Source organism: Emys orbicularis, chromosome 13 (genome assembly GCF_028017835.1).
Source record: "Emys orbicularis isolate rEmyOrb1 chromosome 13, rEmyOrb1.hap1, whole genome shotgun sequence".
NCBI classification, from domain to species: domain Eukaryota; kingdom Metazoa; phylum Chordata; order Testudines; family Emydidae; genus Emys; species Emys orbicularis.
In genome coordinates this window covers 47,151,610-47,169,286 of record NC_088695.1, presented here as the reverse complement: position 1 = coordinate 47,169,286, position 17,677 = coordinate 47,151,610, and the positions used below count along the sequence as shown (strand labels likewise).

General features: G+C 51.8%; 1 protein-coding gene across 1 annotated transcript in view; it reads left to right on the top strand.

Moving 5' to 3' along the window:
- Positions 1-2,921: 2,921 nt before the first annotated feature.
- Positions 2,922-17,677, top strand: part of SLC39A11 (solute carrier family 39 member 11) — a 276,332-nt gene continuing 261,576 nt past the window's right edge. The window contains exons 1-3 of the mRNA XM_065415938.1: positions 2,922-2,975; positions 4,984-5,117; positions 6,778-6,816. Of these exons, the coding sequence (XP_065272010.1) occupies positions 5,010-5,117; positions 6,778-6,816 (147 nt within the window). The 5' untranslated portion in view covers positions 2,922-2,975; positions 4,984-5,009. The remainder of the gene's footprint in view (positions 2,976-4,983; positions 5,118-6,777; positions 6,817-17,677) is intronic.

Sequence of the window (17,677 nt, the reverse complement as noted above, 5' to 3'; positions counted from 1 at the left end):
AGGACTGGGGTACAACCAGGGGGCAATGTGGGTGAAGACAGAAGAGGTCTTGCCCGCTTTGGTGGCCCTTGTGTGACGTGGTGTCGCATTGGCTTGTGATGGGGGTGCAGCAAGGGGCCGAGAAATGAAATGGATTGGGGATGAGTTCCTGTCTCCCGAAAACCCATAGCCAGCCATGCATGCGTGTGCTCGCGGCACCTGTTTCTACCACGAAGGAGTCACACACAATAAATAAAATGGGGCATTCATATGATCTCTGTTACAGTAACACCTGGGAGCCGCTCACCTGGACCAGGCCCCCATTGTGCGAGGCGCTGTACAAACCCAGCCCCAACGAGCTAATGGAGTTTGTGCCCTGGGGAGCTCTGCGCACCCCAATGCAAGCGCCTGCATTGGAGGTTGGAAGACCTGTCAGAAGAAAGATTGATGCAGACGGCTGCTGTGCCATTAGGCTCTGGGCTATGTATTATGTGCCTGCCTGTCCCCCCGGAAGGGAGCTCCTGGGCGGGTCTCCAGTCTGGTGGGGATGGGGTGTGGGCCTGAAGCCAGAGGACGCTAACAGGGTCACCCCAGTGCATGAGGTTACCTGCCCCGGGGGGAGCCCGTTGACGTGTCCGTCTTTGAGGGGCTCTCAGATCTGTCTCTACAGCCATCCAAGGGGCTGTGGTGTAAAGTGAGTGGAACCCCCCCGCCTGCCTGTTGGCCAGCAACACTTTGAGGAGTGCCGTGTGCTCCGCTCTGAGGCGCCAGGCGTTTGGAGAGGCGGAAGGATTCGCCCGCTCACCCCCAGCAGTGCTAGGTCTGAGTACTTCCCGCTAGGAAAAGCGGAGCTCGGCTCTTCCCAGTGGGGCCAGCAGGTGTCACCTCTTTGAGCTCCCCCCAGCCTGGTTTGAACCCCGGGCTGAGGGTGGAGTGCCTGGGGAACACAGCTGGCAGGCACACCACCGCTGTGGGCTAATTAACAGCTTCATCAGTTAATAGAGCAGCGAGAAATGGCTCTTGTGGCCGGGGTTGGGACTCCACAGTGCCACTCAAATGCCCTTTTGCTCCATCGCAGGGCAAGGCCCTCTCCCGCGGAGGGCTGCTTGGCCAGTCTGCCGGTCAGGGCGGCGCAGCGTTTAGGGCCACGCTGGAAGACAGGCTCATTAATGACTATTAGCCAAGATGGGCAGGGACGTGGGATTTTGTACCCAGAATAAACGATGCTGGCAAGGCTCTCTTGCTTAACGCTGTTCTGACATACTTGTATGTGTGTGTTGGCTTTAGACACGAGGCAGAAGACACGTGAGAGGAGAATACCTGAGCTGAAAGGAACGAAGAGCCAAAGGAAGCAAGGAGTAAAGAGGAAAAGATGAGGAGAGAGACGGAAGGAGCAGGAGAGAGATAATGTTCCCCCCATTCGTTTTAACAGCCATTCTCATTTCCCTGACACTGCTGCTTATTTGCTTCCTTCACACTTTCCCAGTTGTTTGCTTCATTCCTTGGGTCTCCTCCATTCATGGACACAACATCTGAATTCTTCTTTGTCTGACAGTTTCCTTTCCAACACCGAACAGACTCTGTGGTGCCCGTCTTGAATTCCTCCCCTGTCTTGAATTCAGGTGTGGGTTATTTAAAAACAAACAAGCCGTCCATTGGAACTGGGACCGGGTATCCTGAATCCAGTCGGATTGGAGAGCAGCCCTTTGTGGTGTTTGCTCAGGGAGGTCTGATGGTGCCAGGTGTTCAAAAGAGCTCAGCACGTTGGGGGTCTCTTTCGCAAATCTGAGCAGGAGAATCACAGTGGGAGCTGCTGGGTGCTGAGCCCTGGAAGATCTGCCCCGGGGGAGCGGTGTCTTATGCTAATAATTCACTGTGGGTAGGAAAACATATTGAACATAAATATAATCCCTGTAAACTTTTTGGGGCAGGGAGCTGGCCTCCTTTTATGTCTGCCCAGCACCTACGTTGTGAGGACCACGGGAAATACATACTTATTATTATTTACGAACTCTCACACGGAAAGAAAGAAAAAAAAGAAAGATCAGTATTGCAAAAGTACAGGAAAAATCAGCACCACCCAGTTAACCAGCAGTAGCTATTTACTTTTAACTGGGAGCAACCGGAAAGGAAAAATATATTTTCTTTCTGTTTCCTGCTTCTAGATGATAGATCATTTCCTAGCCAGTAGAGTGTATTTTTCCAACACTCCCCTCTATGGCCTGGAGCCTGGTAAACGCTCCGTATTTGTGGACTGATCCCTGCACTTTTATGCACCACCCAAACACTCCCAGATACCTGGGCACCCACCCACTCACCTTCCCCATCACCTCTACACACCCTCCCTCCCTCCCTCCCATCTGCAGCTACCCCTGGTGGGTGTATTGGCCATACTCTGAGGCTTATGGTTATGTGCACATAAAGTAGGGTGATTTGCACAACAGGTCCCAGGTGGAGCTGTGCAGAAGGTGGCAGCTATGTCAACATAGCAAATAAAATAACGACTGGCCCAGGGTGCAGCTTACTTCGGATTCAGACCAGTGGGGTTGTAACCAGGCTGACCCCCCGTCCCTTATTGGGTGCCTGAATCAGGCCAACCGAGGATGCCCTTTGTCCCTTATTGAATCTACCTCCCGGCACCATGCCAACGGAGGAGTTTGCACACTGATCCTTGCACGGCCCCTTTCCTTCCTTGAACCTAGTCCAGAGGTTGCACTGCCACAGCAGCCGAGGGAAGCGATCCAGCCCGGCTTGCCAGGAGCAGGAGGAGCAAAAAGCATGACTCGGCAAAGCAGTCCCCTCGAGAAGCGCCCGCCTGCTTCGCTTTCCCAGCCCCGCGCGAGGCGAACCATAGACTAGAGCGTCCCTCCTGATTTGTCGCTGCCGAAGAAGTGGGCGGGCCCCGCAGGGGTGGCGGAGAGACACGTGTGCAGCGGGGAGCCGGAAGTGGCCGCAGGAGCTGGAGGCAGTGGCTGGGGGTCCCTGCAGTGCATGCAGTGAGTTGGGGTTTTGCACATTTCCAGGGGGAGTTTAAGGGCCTGCTGCAGACCAGAGTAAAAATGCCCCCCTGGTCCTGCACGAGCTGTTTAGGAACCACAAATATCCAGCCAACCAAGTAACCCAGGGGCTCTAAGTGGGGTGTTTTAGGGAGAAAAGCCCTTCACGCTGGGGGGCAGCAGGGCTGGCAGGGTTTCAACTTCCTAGGCCCTAGCTGGTGGGTGTATACAGGGGCCCTCCTGAGTGTGCAAAAAGTAATAACGCCCAGGGCCAAGCCACCCTGGCTGTGAACGCCTAGGAGCAGGTTGCAATGTTCCAAGGTAGCTCATTCATTCACGTCCTGGTTGTGTGAGGCTGTCTGGGCGTGCAGGCTGGGTCAGTGTTTTCTCCAGTGGCCCTGGTGTGGTTTGTAGGAGAGCTGGACGTGCAATAGGAGCGGCTTATTAATGATGTGTGAGGTGCTCGTGGGCCCAGGGGGGGTGAAACTCTTGGAGTAGCAAGTCCTGGACTGTTATAAGCCAGCCTCGTGGGGTGCACGTAGTGAACTTTTGCTTAAGAGTGAGATTGTCTTGTGTGTGTGAGTGAATGAAATTATAAGTAGCTATTTATAGGGCCCTGCTCTGTTTTGGTTTTGCAGCAAGACTTTTAAAAAGAAAAGGGACCTTTAAAAGCCCGTGTCTGATGCTGTGAGCCATGCATTCGCATGTGGGTCGGTTTGGACCACGAGAGTAATTTGAAATCTTTAGGGTGGATTGTAGAGCTGGGTTCTGCGTTGAGCTTGTGTGGTGAAGTAGGGAGTGAAAGTTGGAGCAGTGGAGCCTGGCACTTTTGTTAACCTTTAACTTTAAGTTCAGCAGGTAGAAAGAATCTGCACAGATCTCTAAAGAGATAGTGCAGAGATGTGCTAATACTTGTACTTTTTTTTTTTTAAAGTCATGGTTGGCAGAGAGAAATAGCTCAGTAAATGTCTCCTTGGGGGTGTGTGATATAACTGCTTCACATTATCTAGGCATTCCTCAGATGAAATAATAAAACATCTGTGTTTCTTTCCTTACATGATTGGTTGCTCCTGAATAATATTATTTCAGAAGTATCCAAGTACCCTATCTATTGCTGGCTTAGCTCTCCTTTTCCTGCACAACTCAAGCGTCCGCAAATTATTCGTGCAATGAAAATAGTGCTGTGAATGCACTAATATTCAAAATGCTAAAGTGGGATAAAACTGTCTTAGGCAAAAGTAGGTGGAAAGTGGTGTGCGTGCTTTGGAGTGGTCTAAGCAGACACTTCTCTGGTGCAGTCTAAGGTAATGGAAAAGAGAGAACGCATCCTTTTGCTCAGGTTGAGGAGGGTGTGCAGACTTAATTGCATCTCGCTCCTCGTTTTTGAGGGGTGAACGGAAAAAGTGCTAGAAAGGGAAGTGGGAAGACCAAAGGTGGCCGTAGGAAACATGCTTGTGGAGGTTGGACTGAAATGGTACTTTCACTTGATTATGGAAACTTTCTAAAATATCAACACTGCTAGGAATGTAACGGTGGGTTTTTCGTTTTCAATCACTCCACATGTTGACCAACCTTTGTGGGCCTTGATCCTGCTCTTGGATTGGATCACCGTCCTAGTCTGTGAGGAGCTGCATGGGCTCGAGTCTGCCAATGGCAGGATTTCAACCCCCCCAAATGCTGGCATTCTGCCAGCCTGCCTGAACCAGAAACTGGCCATACACAAAAGTGAAACGGACCAGGGTAGGTTCATTGTTGGTGTGGTGTGAAATGCAGGCAAGCCTCCTGGGTAGTTGATGTAAACTACAGCTGTCATTTGTAATAGAAGGGCTTGTTTTTTCAGTAGTGCTGAGGACTTACAACTCTGTAGAGAGCAACAGGGACTTAGCTCTTCTGAGAACCAGGCCCTAAGATGCTGCTGTTAATAACAGGGAAGTGATGTCTTGTCCTCTGTAACGCCTGAGTTTTATGTTGCCGCTGTCTCGCTCCTAATGCACCAAATCTCTTCTAGGCCAGTAAAACCCGTGTGTGTTCAGCATGATCCAAAACTGCAGTCCGGTGGTCCAGGCGCTGCTCGGGACTTTATTTACCTGGGGGCTGACAGCTGCTGGCTCTGCGCTAGTCTTTGTATTTTCCAGTGGCCAGGTGGGTGTTGCCGTTCGGTTCTGAAAACACATTCCTCCTTCCAGACCAGATTTCTGTGTGATCAATACAAAATAATTAGGCCCTGATTCTGCCTGTATGGCTCTGACTTCTGGATGGGAAGAGGGAAGTCTTAATTTGCACATTATGATGTTGGAGGGAGTCTCTGTCCAACCCCTGCTCCCTTGTAAATCCAGCTCTCAGATGCATACCTAGGCATTTATGCCACACAAGCAAATATCTTTTGCATTTATTTTCTTCTGTGGGGCGGGAGAGGAAGGATGGAGGGAGGGGAAGGAGGAAGATTGGTGTTAGCCATCTTTACAGCCAACTGTAAAGCCATCAAATGTGGTTCCTCTCAGGAAATGGGATGTGGAAAGACAGCTTCTTCCTCAACAGGTCTCCCTCCCTCTGTATGCACAGGCAGGAGAGCAGGTTTTAATGACAAAAAGTAGCTCCTACTCCTGCTGTGGGAGTGCAGCGGTGGGAGAGGGAGCTAGATTCTGTTCCGACTCGTGCATCAGCAGTGATATTGTTGACCAAGTTCCAGCTGCTTGGCAACATTTTGTTGCTGGGTGTAACTGAGTGGCCTACATTGCTGGCGGTGGCACATGAGAAGGAAAGAACCCGATTGGCTCTCCGATCCGAGCTGTGTTCGGTGAGGGAGCCTCAACTCTGGAATAGCCCAGATCTGTTCCCCATTGCAGCGTCCTGCAAGGGCAGGCCGCTTTCTCAAGCTTTTGGGAGCAAGGGGTGAGCGGGCGGCTGAGATCTGCAGCTGGAGTGGATTCTTCTCTGCTGCCTTTACGCCTGAGATGTCCGGCGACTTTATTCGGAACTTGGGTCAGTTCTGGGGTTGAACGAGCTGAGACGCTGCTCTGGCCCTTTGTCTCCGAAGCCGCCTTCTGAAAAGCTGCAGGCCTGTGTCAATGTTTCCTTTGGATGCCATCCCGCTTTCCCAACCGATTTCTTATTTAAGCTCTTCTCGGATGACCTATTCAGGAGCCTGGCTTTGAAGGGAGAGTCCCTTAGCGGTAGTATATTAATTTTTTCCCCTTGAGGAAGGGTGAATCATGCCGTGAGTCAGCTAGGCAGCAGGATGCCCTGAATAATTGACAGGCTGGGCAGTCCAGCTGGATACAAACCAAACTTGAGAGAGAACTGAAGAACTGCAGACAAGCCGCTCACCTGACAGAGGCAAAGCACAGCCTGAACTTTAAGCCCGTTCTGAGGTCCCCCTTCATATAGCAGCACACTACCTAGGAAGGTGCTAAAGACTCATTGAAGTCAAAATGGGACTTAAGCATGTGCTTAAAATTAACCCTGAGAAGTTAGGCACATGCTTGAAAGGAAGGATGGCCTAGTGGTTAGGGTGCCAGCCTGGGGTTCAGGGGAGCCAAGTTCCCTGTTCTACCAGAGACCCTGTGACACTGGGAAAATCACTTAGTGTGTCTGTGCCTAAGTTCCCCATCTGTAAAGTGGGGATAGTTGCACTACTTCCCAGGGATGTCGTGTACATTAAAGATTGGGAGGCACTCAAATACTGCAGTAATGGGGGAGCATATAAGGATCTTAGAGTCAGGGCCAGAGCTGCGAACTCCCCGCAGCGCCGCTCTCATGCCGTAAGCAGTTGGTAAATTAAATGCTCTGTTTTAATTTTCAGAGGCGGATCCTAGATGGAAGCCTGGGCTTTGCTGCTGGGGTAAGTACAGCGCCCACTGGGACATCCTAATTCTGCTCGTCCTCTGCTGCACGTACTCTCCTAAGCCACCCCCAGGCCTCATCTGGCTGTGTCATCACATGGATGTTTTTTGTGTGTGTCGAGATCTAATTAGGGCTACGGGAGGCAGGGGAGGAATCTGGTAAAGCAGTGGTTCCAAGCTTTAGCAACCTGAGGACCCCCATTTTGATTTAAAAAAGTTTGGGGACCCCCAAACTCCCTGCTCAGCCACAGGCCCCGCCCTCACCCCTTCCCCGAAGGCCCTGCCTCTGCCCCACCTCTTCTTCCCCCGTTCCACCTTTGCCCCTCCTCTTCCCCACCTCTTTCTGCCCCCTCCCCCAAGTGTGCCCTGTCCCCACTCTCCCTCCCTCCCTCCCAGTGCCTCCTGCACACCGGGGAACAGCTGTTCAGCGGCGTGCAGGAGGCACTGGGAGGGAGGGGGAGAAGCGGGGACGGGACACGCTCAGGGGAGGGGGCGGAATCATATCAGCAGGGCCGGTGGCCCCAGACCAACTCCTCCCCCTCCCTCCCAGTGCCTCCTGCACACTGGGGAACAGGTGTTCACTGGCATGCAGGAGGCACTGAGAAGGAGGGGGAGCAGTTGATCAGCGGGGCCGGCGGACCCCCTGGAGTGGGGTCCGTGGACCCCAGTTTGAGAAACGCTGTGGTACAGCATGGTTAAAGTCCTGTCCCAGGTCAGTGCCTCCTAGGGGAGGTTGGAGGTAGTGCAGCGTGGGCAGATGCAGGTGTCTGTCTGGCACAAAGCAGGATTTTTCACCTGTGGTGGGTGTGGCCTTCACGTTCAGTGCTGCTTGTCTGGATTTTCTGAATTGTGCCCCTCACAGCTTCTTTCTGTGGCTAGGAGGAGCGAAAGAACCCTCATCCTGCGGAGACTGACACATGTGCCTAACTTGGCGTCTGAGTATCCAAGTGAGCTCAAGTGCTTGAAGTCCTCATGGGGAAGCAGGGGGGAGTTGAGCCTTTACAGGATTCAGGCCTAAATCAACAGCCTCATGTAAACTGAATGCTTATTATGAGACTGTGTGTTCCTGCAAGGCACGCGGTCATTCAGGGGATGTGTTGAAGAGCTGGCTTAAACTGCATCAGGGCAGGCTGGTGGAAAACCTCCAGAGGAGTCGGGTGAGCTTGGTATCTTGTATTCTGAATTGGTAAATCCCTGGCTTGTCTTCTAGGAGCTTGAATGTACGTGAGCAGCTGAGCAACCAATGTAGAAATGTCTCTGGCTCTCGGGGCTTAGAGGAAACTGCTGGCCATTTCCCACTTCCTTTGCCCAGCTTGCAAGGTACATGTGGCAATGGGGAAAAGCCCCGGAGGAACGCTTTGGCTCCTGGCCCTGATGTCTGGTGCAGGAAAGGAGGTCAAGATGTTCGGTTGCAGTGCATTGTGGGGGTGAAAGTGTGTTACTTTTTCAAGTCTGGCTCTGTGGCCACCCAGCACCGGGCACCATGTCTTGTTTAGTTGTCTCCCAGCATGCTTTGGGGTCCGTGTTCCTGGCCAGTGGCGTAATAGGGTGGCAGGTAGCTAGAGTTTTGGCTTAATTCAGACCTTCCTGGCTTGTCCCTTTCAACCACGCCTCTGTATCACTGTTCTAATCAGGCCTGTGTGGCTGAATGATCGCTAAATGACTCTGCAAAACATACAGATCCTGGTTGATTGTGTATCCTGTATGTGTCAGCAACTCCTGGAGCACAGCAAATGCCCATCTGTGCTCGAGGCAAACTGGAAGCCCATTCACCTGTCAGCAGTGGATTTCTGACTGCTTTGTTTTTTCAGCAGCAGTTAATCACGTTGCTAACAGCTAAAACTACCTGAGGAAGCTCTGGTTGCTGGCCCGGCCCTCTCGGTGGAGCATGCTGCACAAACAAAGAAAACCAGCTCCAAATTGTCCAGGCTTCCGGATGGCATTAGTGGGCCTGAATTGCCAAAGTGCCATACAGGACAGGGTTGGGTTTAATTTGCTGCTTGCCTGCGCTGAGCTGTGCTGTTCTGTTGGACTGAGGTTTCCAAACTGTGCTTGCTGGTGGTCTGCGGCCAGCCAGACCCCTCATTTCCTGCTGGTAAATCACGCAGAGCACGGCTGGAAATCCACAAGGTGCTTTCCTGATATTGCTGCTCTAGGTTGCTAGTTGCTGCAGTTGCCACCAAGAGGCTGTGGGACTGCCGAAGAGGAGCCGGCTGCCGGATTTCCCTCCCGTTTTAAAATGTGGCCAACTCTGCAGAAGTCTGAGAGCCGCGGCAGCAGGACATTAACCCCCTGAAAGCATTTCTATGCAAGTGTAGCGGGGGTGGGGGAATGGCTGGGCCCCGCTGGTCTGCTTAATGTCTTTTAACAGAGATGAGATCCTCACATCTCTCAACACTCCTGCGTCCTGATGAGCCGTTGGCTACAGCAGCGTCATCTCCTCCGTGTGTCTGCCTCTCCTCTCCAGCTGTCGCGCGTGGTCTCTTGTACCCTTCTGGGTTTGTTAACGGCTGCATTGTCTGTTGGCCACCTCTTGCCCCATCTGCCAGCCTGTGAACCCCTCCCCGCTTTTCCTGGGCGATAATGGGACCTCCCTGTAGCAACTGCAGCAATTTACTTGGATGGGGAAGTGTCAAATGTATTGTTAGCGCCCCTCAGATGAGACTTAGCAGTTGGGAACGAGGAGGAGAGCCAGCGCTGTGTGTGTCTCCAGCCAGCTCCCCGCGGCTGCACGTGAAGAACGGCTGCGGCAGGAGATGGATGCGCAGGGTTATTTTTGTGGTCATTGTCCGTCTGAGTGGGATAGAATGGCTGGGCTAACATTGGTTGCTTTGCCTTTGTTCTTCAAAGGTGGCATCTGAGATTTCTTCTCCCTTCTTGGGACAGGGAGTGTCTCTTTGTTTAGTGTTTGTACAGCGCCTAGCACGCTGGGGTCCTGGTCCGTGACCGGGGCACCTTTGGGTTTCAGTAATAGAAATAATACTCTTCAAAGGGTCTCGTATTGCAGCAATCCTCTCTCTGGGGATGGCAGGGGTAGTCGCTCGAGAGCAGTGTCCCGTTCTCTAACTCTGCCCCCAGCCTTTCTGCTCGCCCTCTGAGCTGAATCTTACGCGTCATGTTTTTCTCCTATGAAAACATGACGCACCCAGGTGTAGCGTACACAGGTGCTGGGTGCGTCCTCCTTGGGCTCTGCTGATGCGCCTCAATCCCTGAGCCCCGGCACCTTCTGCTATTCCGGTGCTGCGCTCTTGGCAGGTCAGACAGTGGGCCTCCATCCTGATCCCCAGATTACCCTCAGTCCAGCCCTGGCCCTACCCAGCTCTGCTGATGCTGTTCAGCCCGAGTTACTGAACCCCTTCCCTGCAGCAGTTCCTTCTGCTTTAGCCTGGGGATCCGTCAGAGCTGTCTTGGCCCTGATGTTTCTGTTCCCGGACTAAACACTTTCCCGGTGCTAACTGTCAGACTCACCAGACGTGACCTAAGCAAATGCCCACCAGCAGCTAGGCTGAGAGCCCTGTTCTCCTGTCACAGCATGAACTGAACGGGGGTCCCGTTGCCTTAGGGGTGCAGCATCCAGTTCTTTCTTCCGTCACGTGTACCAAATTCACCAGCCATGGTGGTTAAATAGATGCTGAAGAAACAGAGTTGCTGCCAGCAGCCTCCTGATGTGAGACTGGGCTGAGCATTGCCTTCAAATGCTGCTGTGGTGTTTCTTTAAAGCGTCATGGGTTCAGTGACTTGCTACTGCGTCCACGTGCTTGGCATTAGCCGCGGCGGCCAGACTGCCCAATGCTGGTATAGGCACAAGTTGGGGCCCGTCTCCTAATCTCGTAGCTCTGTAGAATGGAACTGGCAGCCACGGGATGATGGTTGGGTGGCTGCTGTTTGTCAGCGTCTCTGGCACTTATGGAAAGACTCATGGGAGGACCGGCAACTTACACTGGTCATGAGGTAGCCTCCCGGCAGCGCCAGAGATCGTTTCCGATCAGATGAAACGCGCAAGGAATGTGCTGCCTGTTTTGTCTTTGCTAGTGGGCAGGTCCAGCGCAACCCATTAGGCGACCTAGGCAGTCGCCTAGGGTGCTACAATTTGGGGGGCAGCGACCGCGGCGGTATTTCGGGGGCGGGACCTTCCGCCGCCTAGGGCGGCAGAAAAGCTGGCGGCGCTCCTGCTAGTGGTCTGGCTAGTCGGTTATCACCACGAGGGGTTTGTCCATGATGGGTGGAATCTGACCTCGTTGGCTTGTGATGCTTGGGTGTTCACACACCAATGCACCAAAAAACTTCCTCCAGGTGCTCCCGAGATTAGCAAGAAAGCTGGCCTGGCCCTGTCTGTTTAGAAAACCTCCAGATTCGGACTGGGCTGGATATAACCATTTTAGAAACCAAGCAGGATGCTTGATATTGGTCAACGTAGCATTTGCCACTCTGGATCTGTGTCGGCTGCTACCCTGATACTGAGAGAGGTCTGTACCAGATGCTTCAGAGGAAGGTGCGAAACACCGTGTAGTAGACAACTACAGAGTAACCTGTCCATGGGTAGAGCTCTTCCAGGATGGGAGCTGTGTGCATGCTGGCACTCCATGGAGGCTGTAGGGCAGTGGTTCTCAGACTCTGTGTACTGGCGACCCCGTTCACACAGCAAGCCTCGGAGTGCGACTCCCCCTTAGGAATTAAAAACACATTTATATTTAAAAGTGATATTTGTATGTTAATCTCTTTTCGCAGCAGACTTACTAGCTGGGAGGAATGTACTCGGGACCCCCACGTAATAACCTCACGACCCCCAGTTTGAGAGCCCCTCCTGTAGGAGGCAGTGGTGTGGCTAAAGCCCCAAATGTTGTGATGGAAACGTATTCCTTAATGTCTGTGTATACCTCTTCCTGCAAAATCTCTGTCAGATGGCTGTATTTGTCTGGTAAAAGAGCAAAATAACTTCCTCCAAAGGCTGTTCTCAGCCCAGCTTCTCAGACACTTCTAGTGTTGTACAGCTGTTTATTGCTTGCGATGGTTTTGTGGCGTGTGGATATTCCCTCCCCCCCCCCCCCCCCCACACACAGCTAGCTCCTGAAGAACAGGAGACTGGTCTGAGCATAGCTCTGGAGCGGTTCCCTAGGCAGCACAGCTGGTGGGAGTTGGAGCGTCTGCTGGAGTTGCCTTTAGTTTTGGATGGGTGGAGGTCCTGTGTTTGGTGTGGGATGCTGTTCCGAGTTCTTCACTCTCGGGAGAAGTTGGGGGGCAGAGTGGCATGGTCCATGGAGCTGGGATCTTGTGCGCTGGCGGGCAATAATGTCCTGCCCCAGCTAGCACCTTCTGTTTGAGGATCTGAAAGTGCTTTATATGCATTAATAAACTAAGCCTCACAAGTATTAGTTCTCCCCATTATGCAGATGGGAAAACTGAGTCACAGAGGTATTGAGTTACATGCTCACGGTCGCACAGGGAGTCTGTGGCAGAGCCGGGGATGGGACCGTTTCCTGCCTCCTAGTCCTACCTTTTATCGAAAGGATGACTCTTCTGTATAAAAGCAGCTGCTCGTGTGGCTTCCTGGACCTAGACAGTGCAAAATGAGAGCAAAGTGGGGCTGAGGGTGCTGTGAGCATGAGACCAGATGCCTTTTGAGATGCATCCAGCAGTTACAAATCAGCTGTGAGTTACCGTGGGCATTCTTTTGAATCCCTAATGACACGACACTCTAACCTTTCCGAATCAGTTAGAAACTTCCCGCGGACCTCACCTCTTTGTGTCGGCGTCAAGCTTGGGCAAGAATAATTAATCTTCCTCTTTTGGAAAATCGCCATCTCCTGCGACTCAGCATGCTGTGTGAAGGGCTTTGAAACGAGTATTAGCTGAGCACCAGGTGGCTTGCGTGGAACCTAGAGAGAAACGAATTGGCAGGAACCCGGCTGGAAGCCGGACTGAATTCCACTGTGCTGCTTGTTAATAAGCCAGGCTGTGAATTCTTCATTGCAGATCGAGAATGCCACAAGCTTTGTGGTATGCGGATTAGCTGGAGCAAGACGGGCTATTCACTGCTCCTATCCAGTCTCGACCTGCTTCGTTAAGTGACTAGAGGAGCAATACAAAAAGAGATTAATTTGCAAGCGTCCTTGAGTGGCTTCCTTCCTATTAAAAAATAGGATGGGAAAATAGACGATTAAAAAAAAGCCATGCGTAGAGAATTGTGCTATTTCTTAACCCCCCCCCCCTCCTTAAAAGCTGTTTCTTCAGGTTGCGGGTACTGTGACACTGCCGCAATCTTGGGTTATTTTGATTGTTCAGTATATTTCTGTTAAACCCTTGTTTCTCCCTTTGATTGCGAATATGTAGTCAGTGTCTCTTGCAGCCAAGGCAGAGAGGAAGTCTGTTTTGCTTCTTGTTATATACAAAGCCTCTTCCACAGAAAATGCTTGCACATTCAAAAGCAATGAGCTGCTGGTTGTGATTGAGCAACCCTACAATAACAAACCGGTGGGACCAGCCCTATTGCTCACAACCAACGCCGATAGAAATCGCTTTACCAACAGGCCAGTGTTTGTTCCTTTAGTCAGACTAGTTGCTCCTGCTTTGCTGGGTTTTCTGCTATCTCCGCTCCAATCTTGGCTCCCTGGCATGCTCTGGGGTTAAATCCATGGGAAATAACGTGATGGAGCGTCATAGGGTGATTGCACTACAGTACCCAGCCAGTGTGTATGTGCAAACCTCTTCTGCGCACAAACATATACCAGGGACTGGGAGAATAGATTTCTGCGTCCATAAGGATGGAAGAGCTAGAGGACGCCTCTCTACAGAGATGCAGATTAGATGCTGACCTTGATTTTTCTGTGCTAAAGCAACCTGATGCGTGAAGTGGAGTGTGCTGAAAATTGCTTTGAGCTTTGGCCTCCACTGCATTTTGTTCAGTGGATGGAGGGAAGAGAGGCAGAAGCTAGCTTTTCTTTCTTTCTCTCTGTTTTGGCTTCAGACACCCTCAGTCTCTGGGTTTTGAAGTGAAGATTTGGATCAGAGGATCCAAATTAGGTGCAGATAACTCAAATTCTCGATAACGGTCCATCACTTTGTCTTGTCTTTTTGGCTTTGCATTGCCAGCTTTTCAACACTATAATAATTTCTGGTCCTCTTGGTTCATGTCACTGGTCTTTTGGTTCAGAGGAACGCTTCTAGACTGGTCTTGGTCCGTATGTAGCTTCGGCCCAGTGGAACTTTCAGTCCTGGCAGGAGTAGAGCCTGAGTCCGTTGCTCTTTTGAAGAACACAAAGTACATGATCTAAAGGGCTGCAAATGGCTCGTGATTTTTGGGTGCTTGACTTGGGACATCTACAGAGGACTGTTTCCGAAGGTGGGTGCTGGGCACTTCCTGAAAATCAGGCCCCTTTTTAAGATGTTTCGAATTGAGCACCCAAAATCACTAGTGAGTCACTCTTGAAAACATACGCCTGTGCTTCCCAGAGGGCAGCTCACGGTCTTCTGAGTGGAACATCATGCTTGAGGTGTTCTTGCCCGTTCTAGCTGGGGTTTTGTGTTTCACCTTTGGTCCCGGCAGGGGGGCTGGAACAACTTGTATAGTGGGGGTGCTGAGAGCCATTGAACCAAACTGTAAACCCTGTGTATGATGGAAACCGCTTCAAGCCAGGGGGTGGAATGAGTACCCCTAGTTCCAGCACCTATGAGCCCTGGAACGTCTTAAACAAAGCTTCAGTACAAGATTTGGTTATTGTATCAACGCCCCTCTGAAAGGAGAATGGCAGCCTGGGACTTGAGAAGCCAGGGTTCAATTCCCTGCTCTGCCACAAACATCCTGTCTGACCTTGGTCAAGTTACTTAGTCTGTCTGTCTCAATTCCTCACCTGCAAACTGGGGATAATAGCACTGCCCTGCCTCTCAGGATGGTTGTGTGTACTGAAGACTGAGGTGGTTAGTTACCGTGGTGACAGGGTCTTAATAACCTGGAGGTGGGCATCTGATGTGGGATCCAGACATCATGTGCTCCAAGGGCGTGAGTCTGAGAAGTGCTGTCTATTCCCACTGAAGTTTATCATACCTAAACGCACAGTCAGCTTCCCAGTGGGCCTGATGTTCCATCTTCCCTCACTGCATTGGCGTTCAGTTCACTGCCCTCGGAAAAGAGGAGAGATTTAACTTGTCCGGCGTTGAATCTTCCCTTTCAGGGCCAGATAAAACCGGGTTGGGAACATGCAAAGCTGAGATGCCTTCCCAAGCGCGAGGCCCATTCTTGGTATCGGCACCTTAATGAGGCAAAGTTTCTTCTTGCTGAAAAGTTTAGCCGATAAAATGTTCCCTTGAGTGTCTCCCTCCACCCCACACATTTTCTTCTGCTGGAGATCTCCCTTCTCCCTCCCTTGCAAGACTTGTGGCTCTAATCTGGTACATCGTTAAAATTGCCGCTGCCGATGAAACCCTGGCAAAAGCCTGCGTTCTGGTCTTGCGTCAGCCCTGTGGTATGGTGACAACGTACCGTGCTGCTGCTTAGCAACAGACTGTCTTCGCTCCGAAAATGGGTGTGTGTTTTTTACAGTGCATCGAGATAGCTAATGTGATGGAAAATCCTGCTGGAGACAGGGCACGGAGGACTGCTTTTAACTTGGTATCGAGTGTCAAGGGCAACCCCGTGTGCAGTCACCTGGGTTTTACTTTGGCTAGCTATACCAAGGTGGGAACGACAGCGTCGTGTCTCCGGCGCATGGGAGACCTCTCAATGTACAATGCACCTCTCATTTGGGATCTCCCGGTCGCCGTGCTGGCACTGTGAAATCGCAGGGGGCCCCCCCTCGCATGGTGACTATTACTTGTCCCTGATGACAAAGTGAAAGACAAAGTGAAACTCAAGGTCCCATTCGTGGGGACCCTGGAATTGAGCTTTGGAGGGGGCTGCCATGGGACAAATGCCACCACCGGTGCTGACAAGAACAGGTGTGTTCCCCCTGGCAGGGAGGTTTGCATTACCATAGAGTGGTCCTTCTCTGTCAGATTGTTGTGCCCAGTTTTTGGCTAGATGGAAGCTCCTGGTGCTAAGGAAGGAGGGTCTAGTGGTTAGGGCGCTAGCCTAAGACTTGGGAGACCTGAATTCAATTCCCAGTCTGCCACAGACTGTCTTTGTGGCCTTGGGTGAGTCACTTGGTTGCTCTGTGCCTCAGTTTCCCCATCTGTAAAAGGGAACTAGTCCCAACCTTCTGGGGGTGTTGTGAGGATAAACACACTAAACATTGCGAGATGCTCCAATAGCATTTTAATGGGGGCCATAGAAGTACCCAGGAAATAATAGGCAGGGGAAGGTTCGTTTCCCTGGTTAAAATTGGTGCATGGCACAGCCACCTTTGAGCCCATGTGAGTCTGGCTCTGGGAAGCCCCGTCTTTGCTAGGGAAGGCTGGTGCACACCTGCCGCTCCACCGGCATTGAGTTATTGATTGAGCTAGCAAATTAAAACAAATCCACTCCCTGGCTTTGTTTGCTGCTCGTTCTCAGGCTGGCAAGAGATGCTGCCATCTCTGGTTACTGTGACACATTCAGCAAAGGTGTCTGGGCTGCCAGAGACCTCTTTGTATTAAAATGCCCAGCTTCCTTTCCTGCCACTCTTCACGCTCTCCCTTCCCTCCTCTTCCTCCTCGGGTTCAGAGCAGCCGGCGGATTCATGGACATCATTCCGTCTTGGCTCCGGAGCATTCAACGTCTTGTAATTAACATCTCCAAATTCATGCTGTTTCCGAGGCATTCTAAAGCCATGCATGAGCGTACAAGGGCCAAACTCTGCTTTTAGGTGCATGCCCAGCTCCCATTGCATGTCTCAGCGCACACTGTATGTTTGGATTGCTGAAGATCAGCTGAGCCTCTGGTTCTGTCTCTGTCTGTCTGGGCCCTGGCTAGCTGTAGTTCCAATGGTAGCCAGTCACTTAGAATTGTGTGTGTGTGTGTGTGTGTGTGGGGGGGGGGGCGTTGTTTAGCTCGCCATACTCATAGCAGGGATGAGGGCTTCCTAACCAGAACCTCCGCAAGGGATGTGCTGGGAATAGAGGAGCAATACCCTCTCCGATCCCAGCAACAGAGGTTACGCAGTGACTCTGACCAGGTGTTTCCCTCTGGCTCCTCTCCACTGGGGGCAGCAGTGATGGGAGCAGGAGTGCACTCAGGGCCATGGTAAGCATCCCGGTACCTACCTGTGCTCAGACCAGGTCTGCATGCTCTCGTGCTAGAACGTCAGCTCGTACAAACACCGTACTAGAGACGGCCCCTGTCCCAAAGAGCTTGCAGCAGAGAAAGGAAGTGTCCCTTATCCCCATTCTGCAGATGGTGTATTTGAGGCCTGGAGAGATGAAGTGACTTATCCAAGGTCACACGTGGGCTCTGTAGCGGAGCAGGGAACTGAACCCTGGTCTCTTTAGTTTCCATCCTCCCTACCATTGTCTGCCTGCTCTCTATAAACACCAGGGAGGGCAAGGAGTTATTTACATTAAGGGCCAATGTTGGCACAAGACCCAAGGGATATAAACTGGCCATCAGTATGTTTAGGCTGGAAATTAGGCAAAGGTTTCTAACCATCAGAGGAAGCTCTGGAACAGCAGTGGGGGCAAAAAACCTAACTTGTCTCAAGACTGAACTTAATAGGTTTATGGAGGGGATGGTACTATGAGACCGCCTACAATGGCCTATGCAGCCTCTCCATGACTGCCATTAGCAAATATCTCCAAGGTCTGGAGGTGGGACCCTAGATGGGGAGGGCTCTGAGCTACTACAGAGAATTCTTTCCCGGAGGTTGGGCTGGTGGGTCTTGTCCTCATGTTCAGGATCTCACTGATCACCAGGGCTGGGAAGGAATTTTCCCCCCAGGTCAGGCTGGCAGAGGG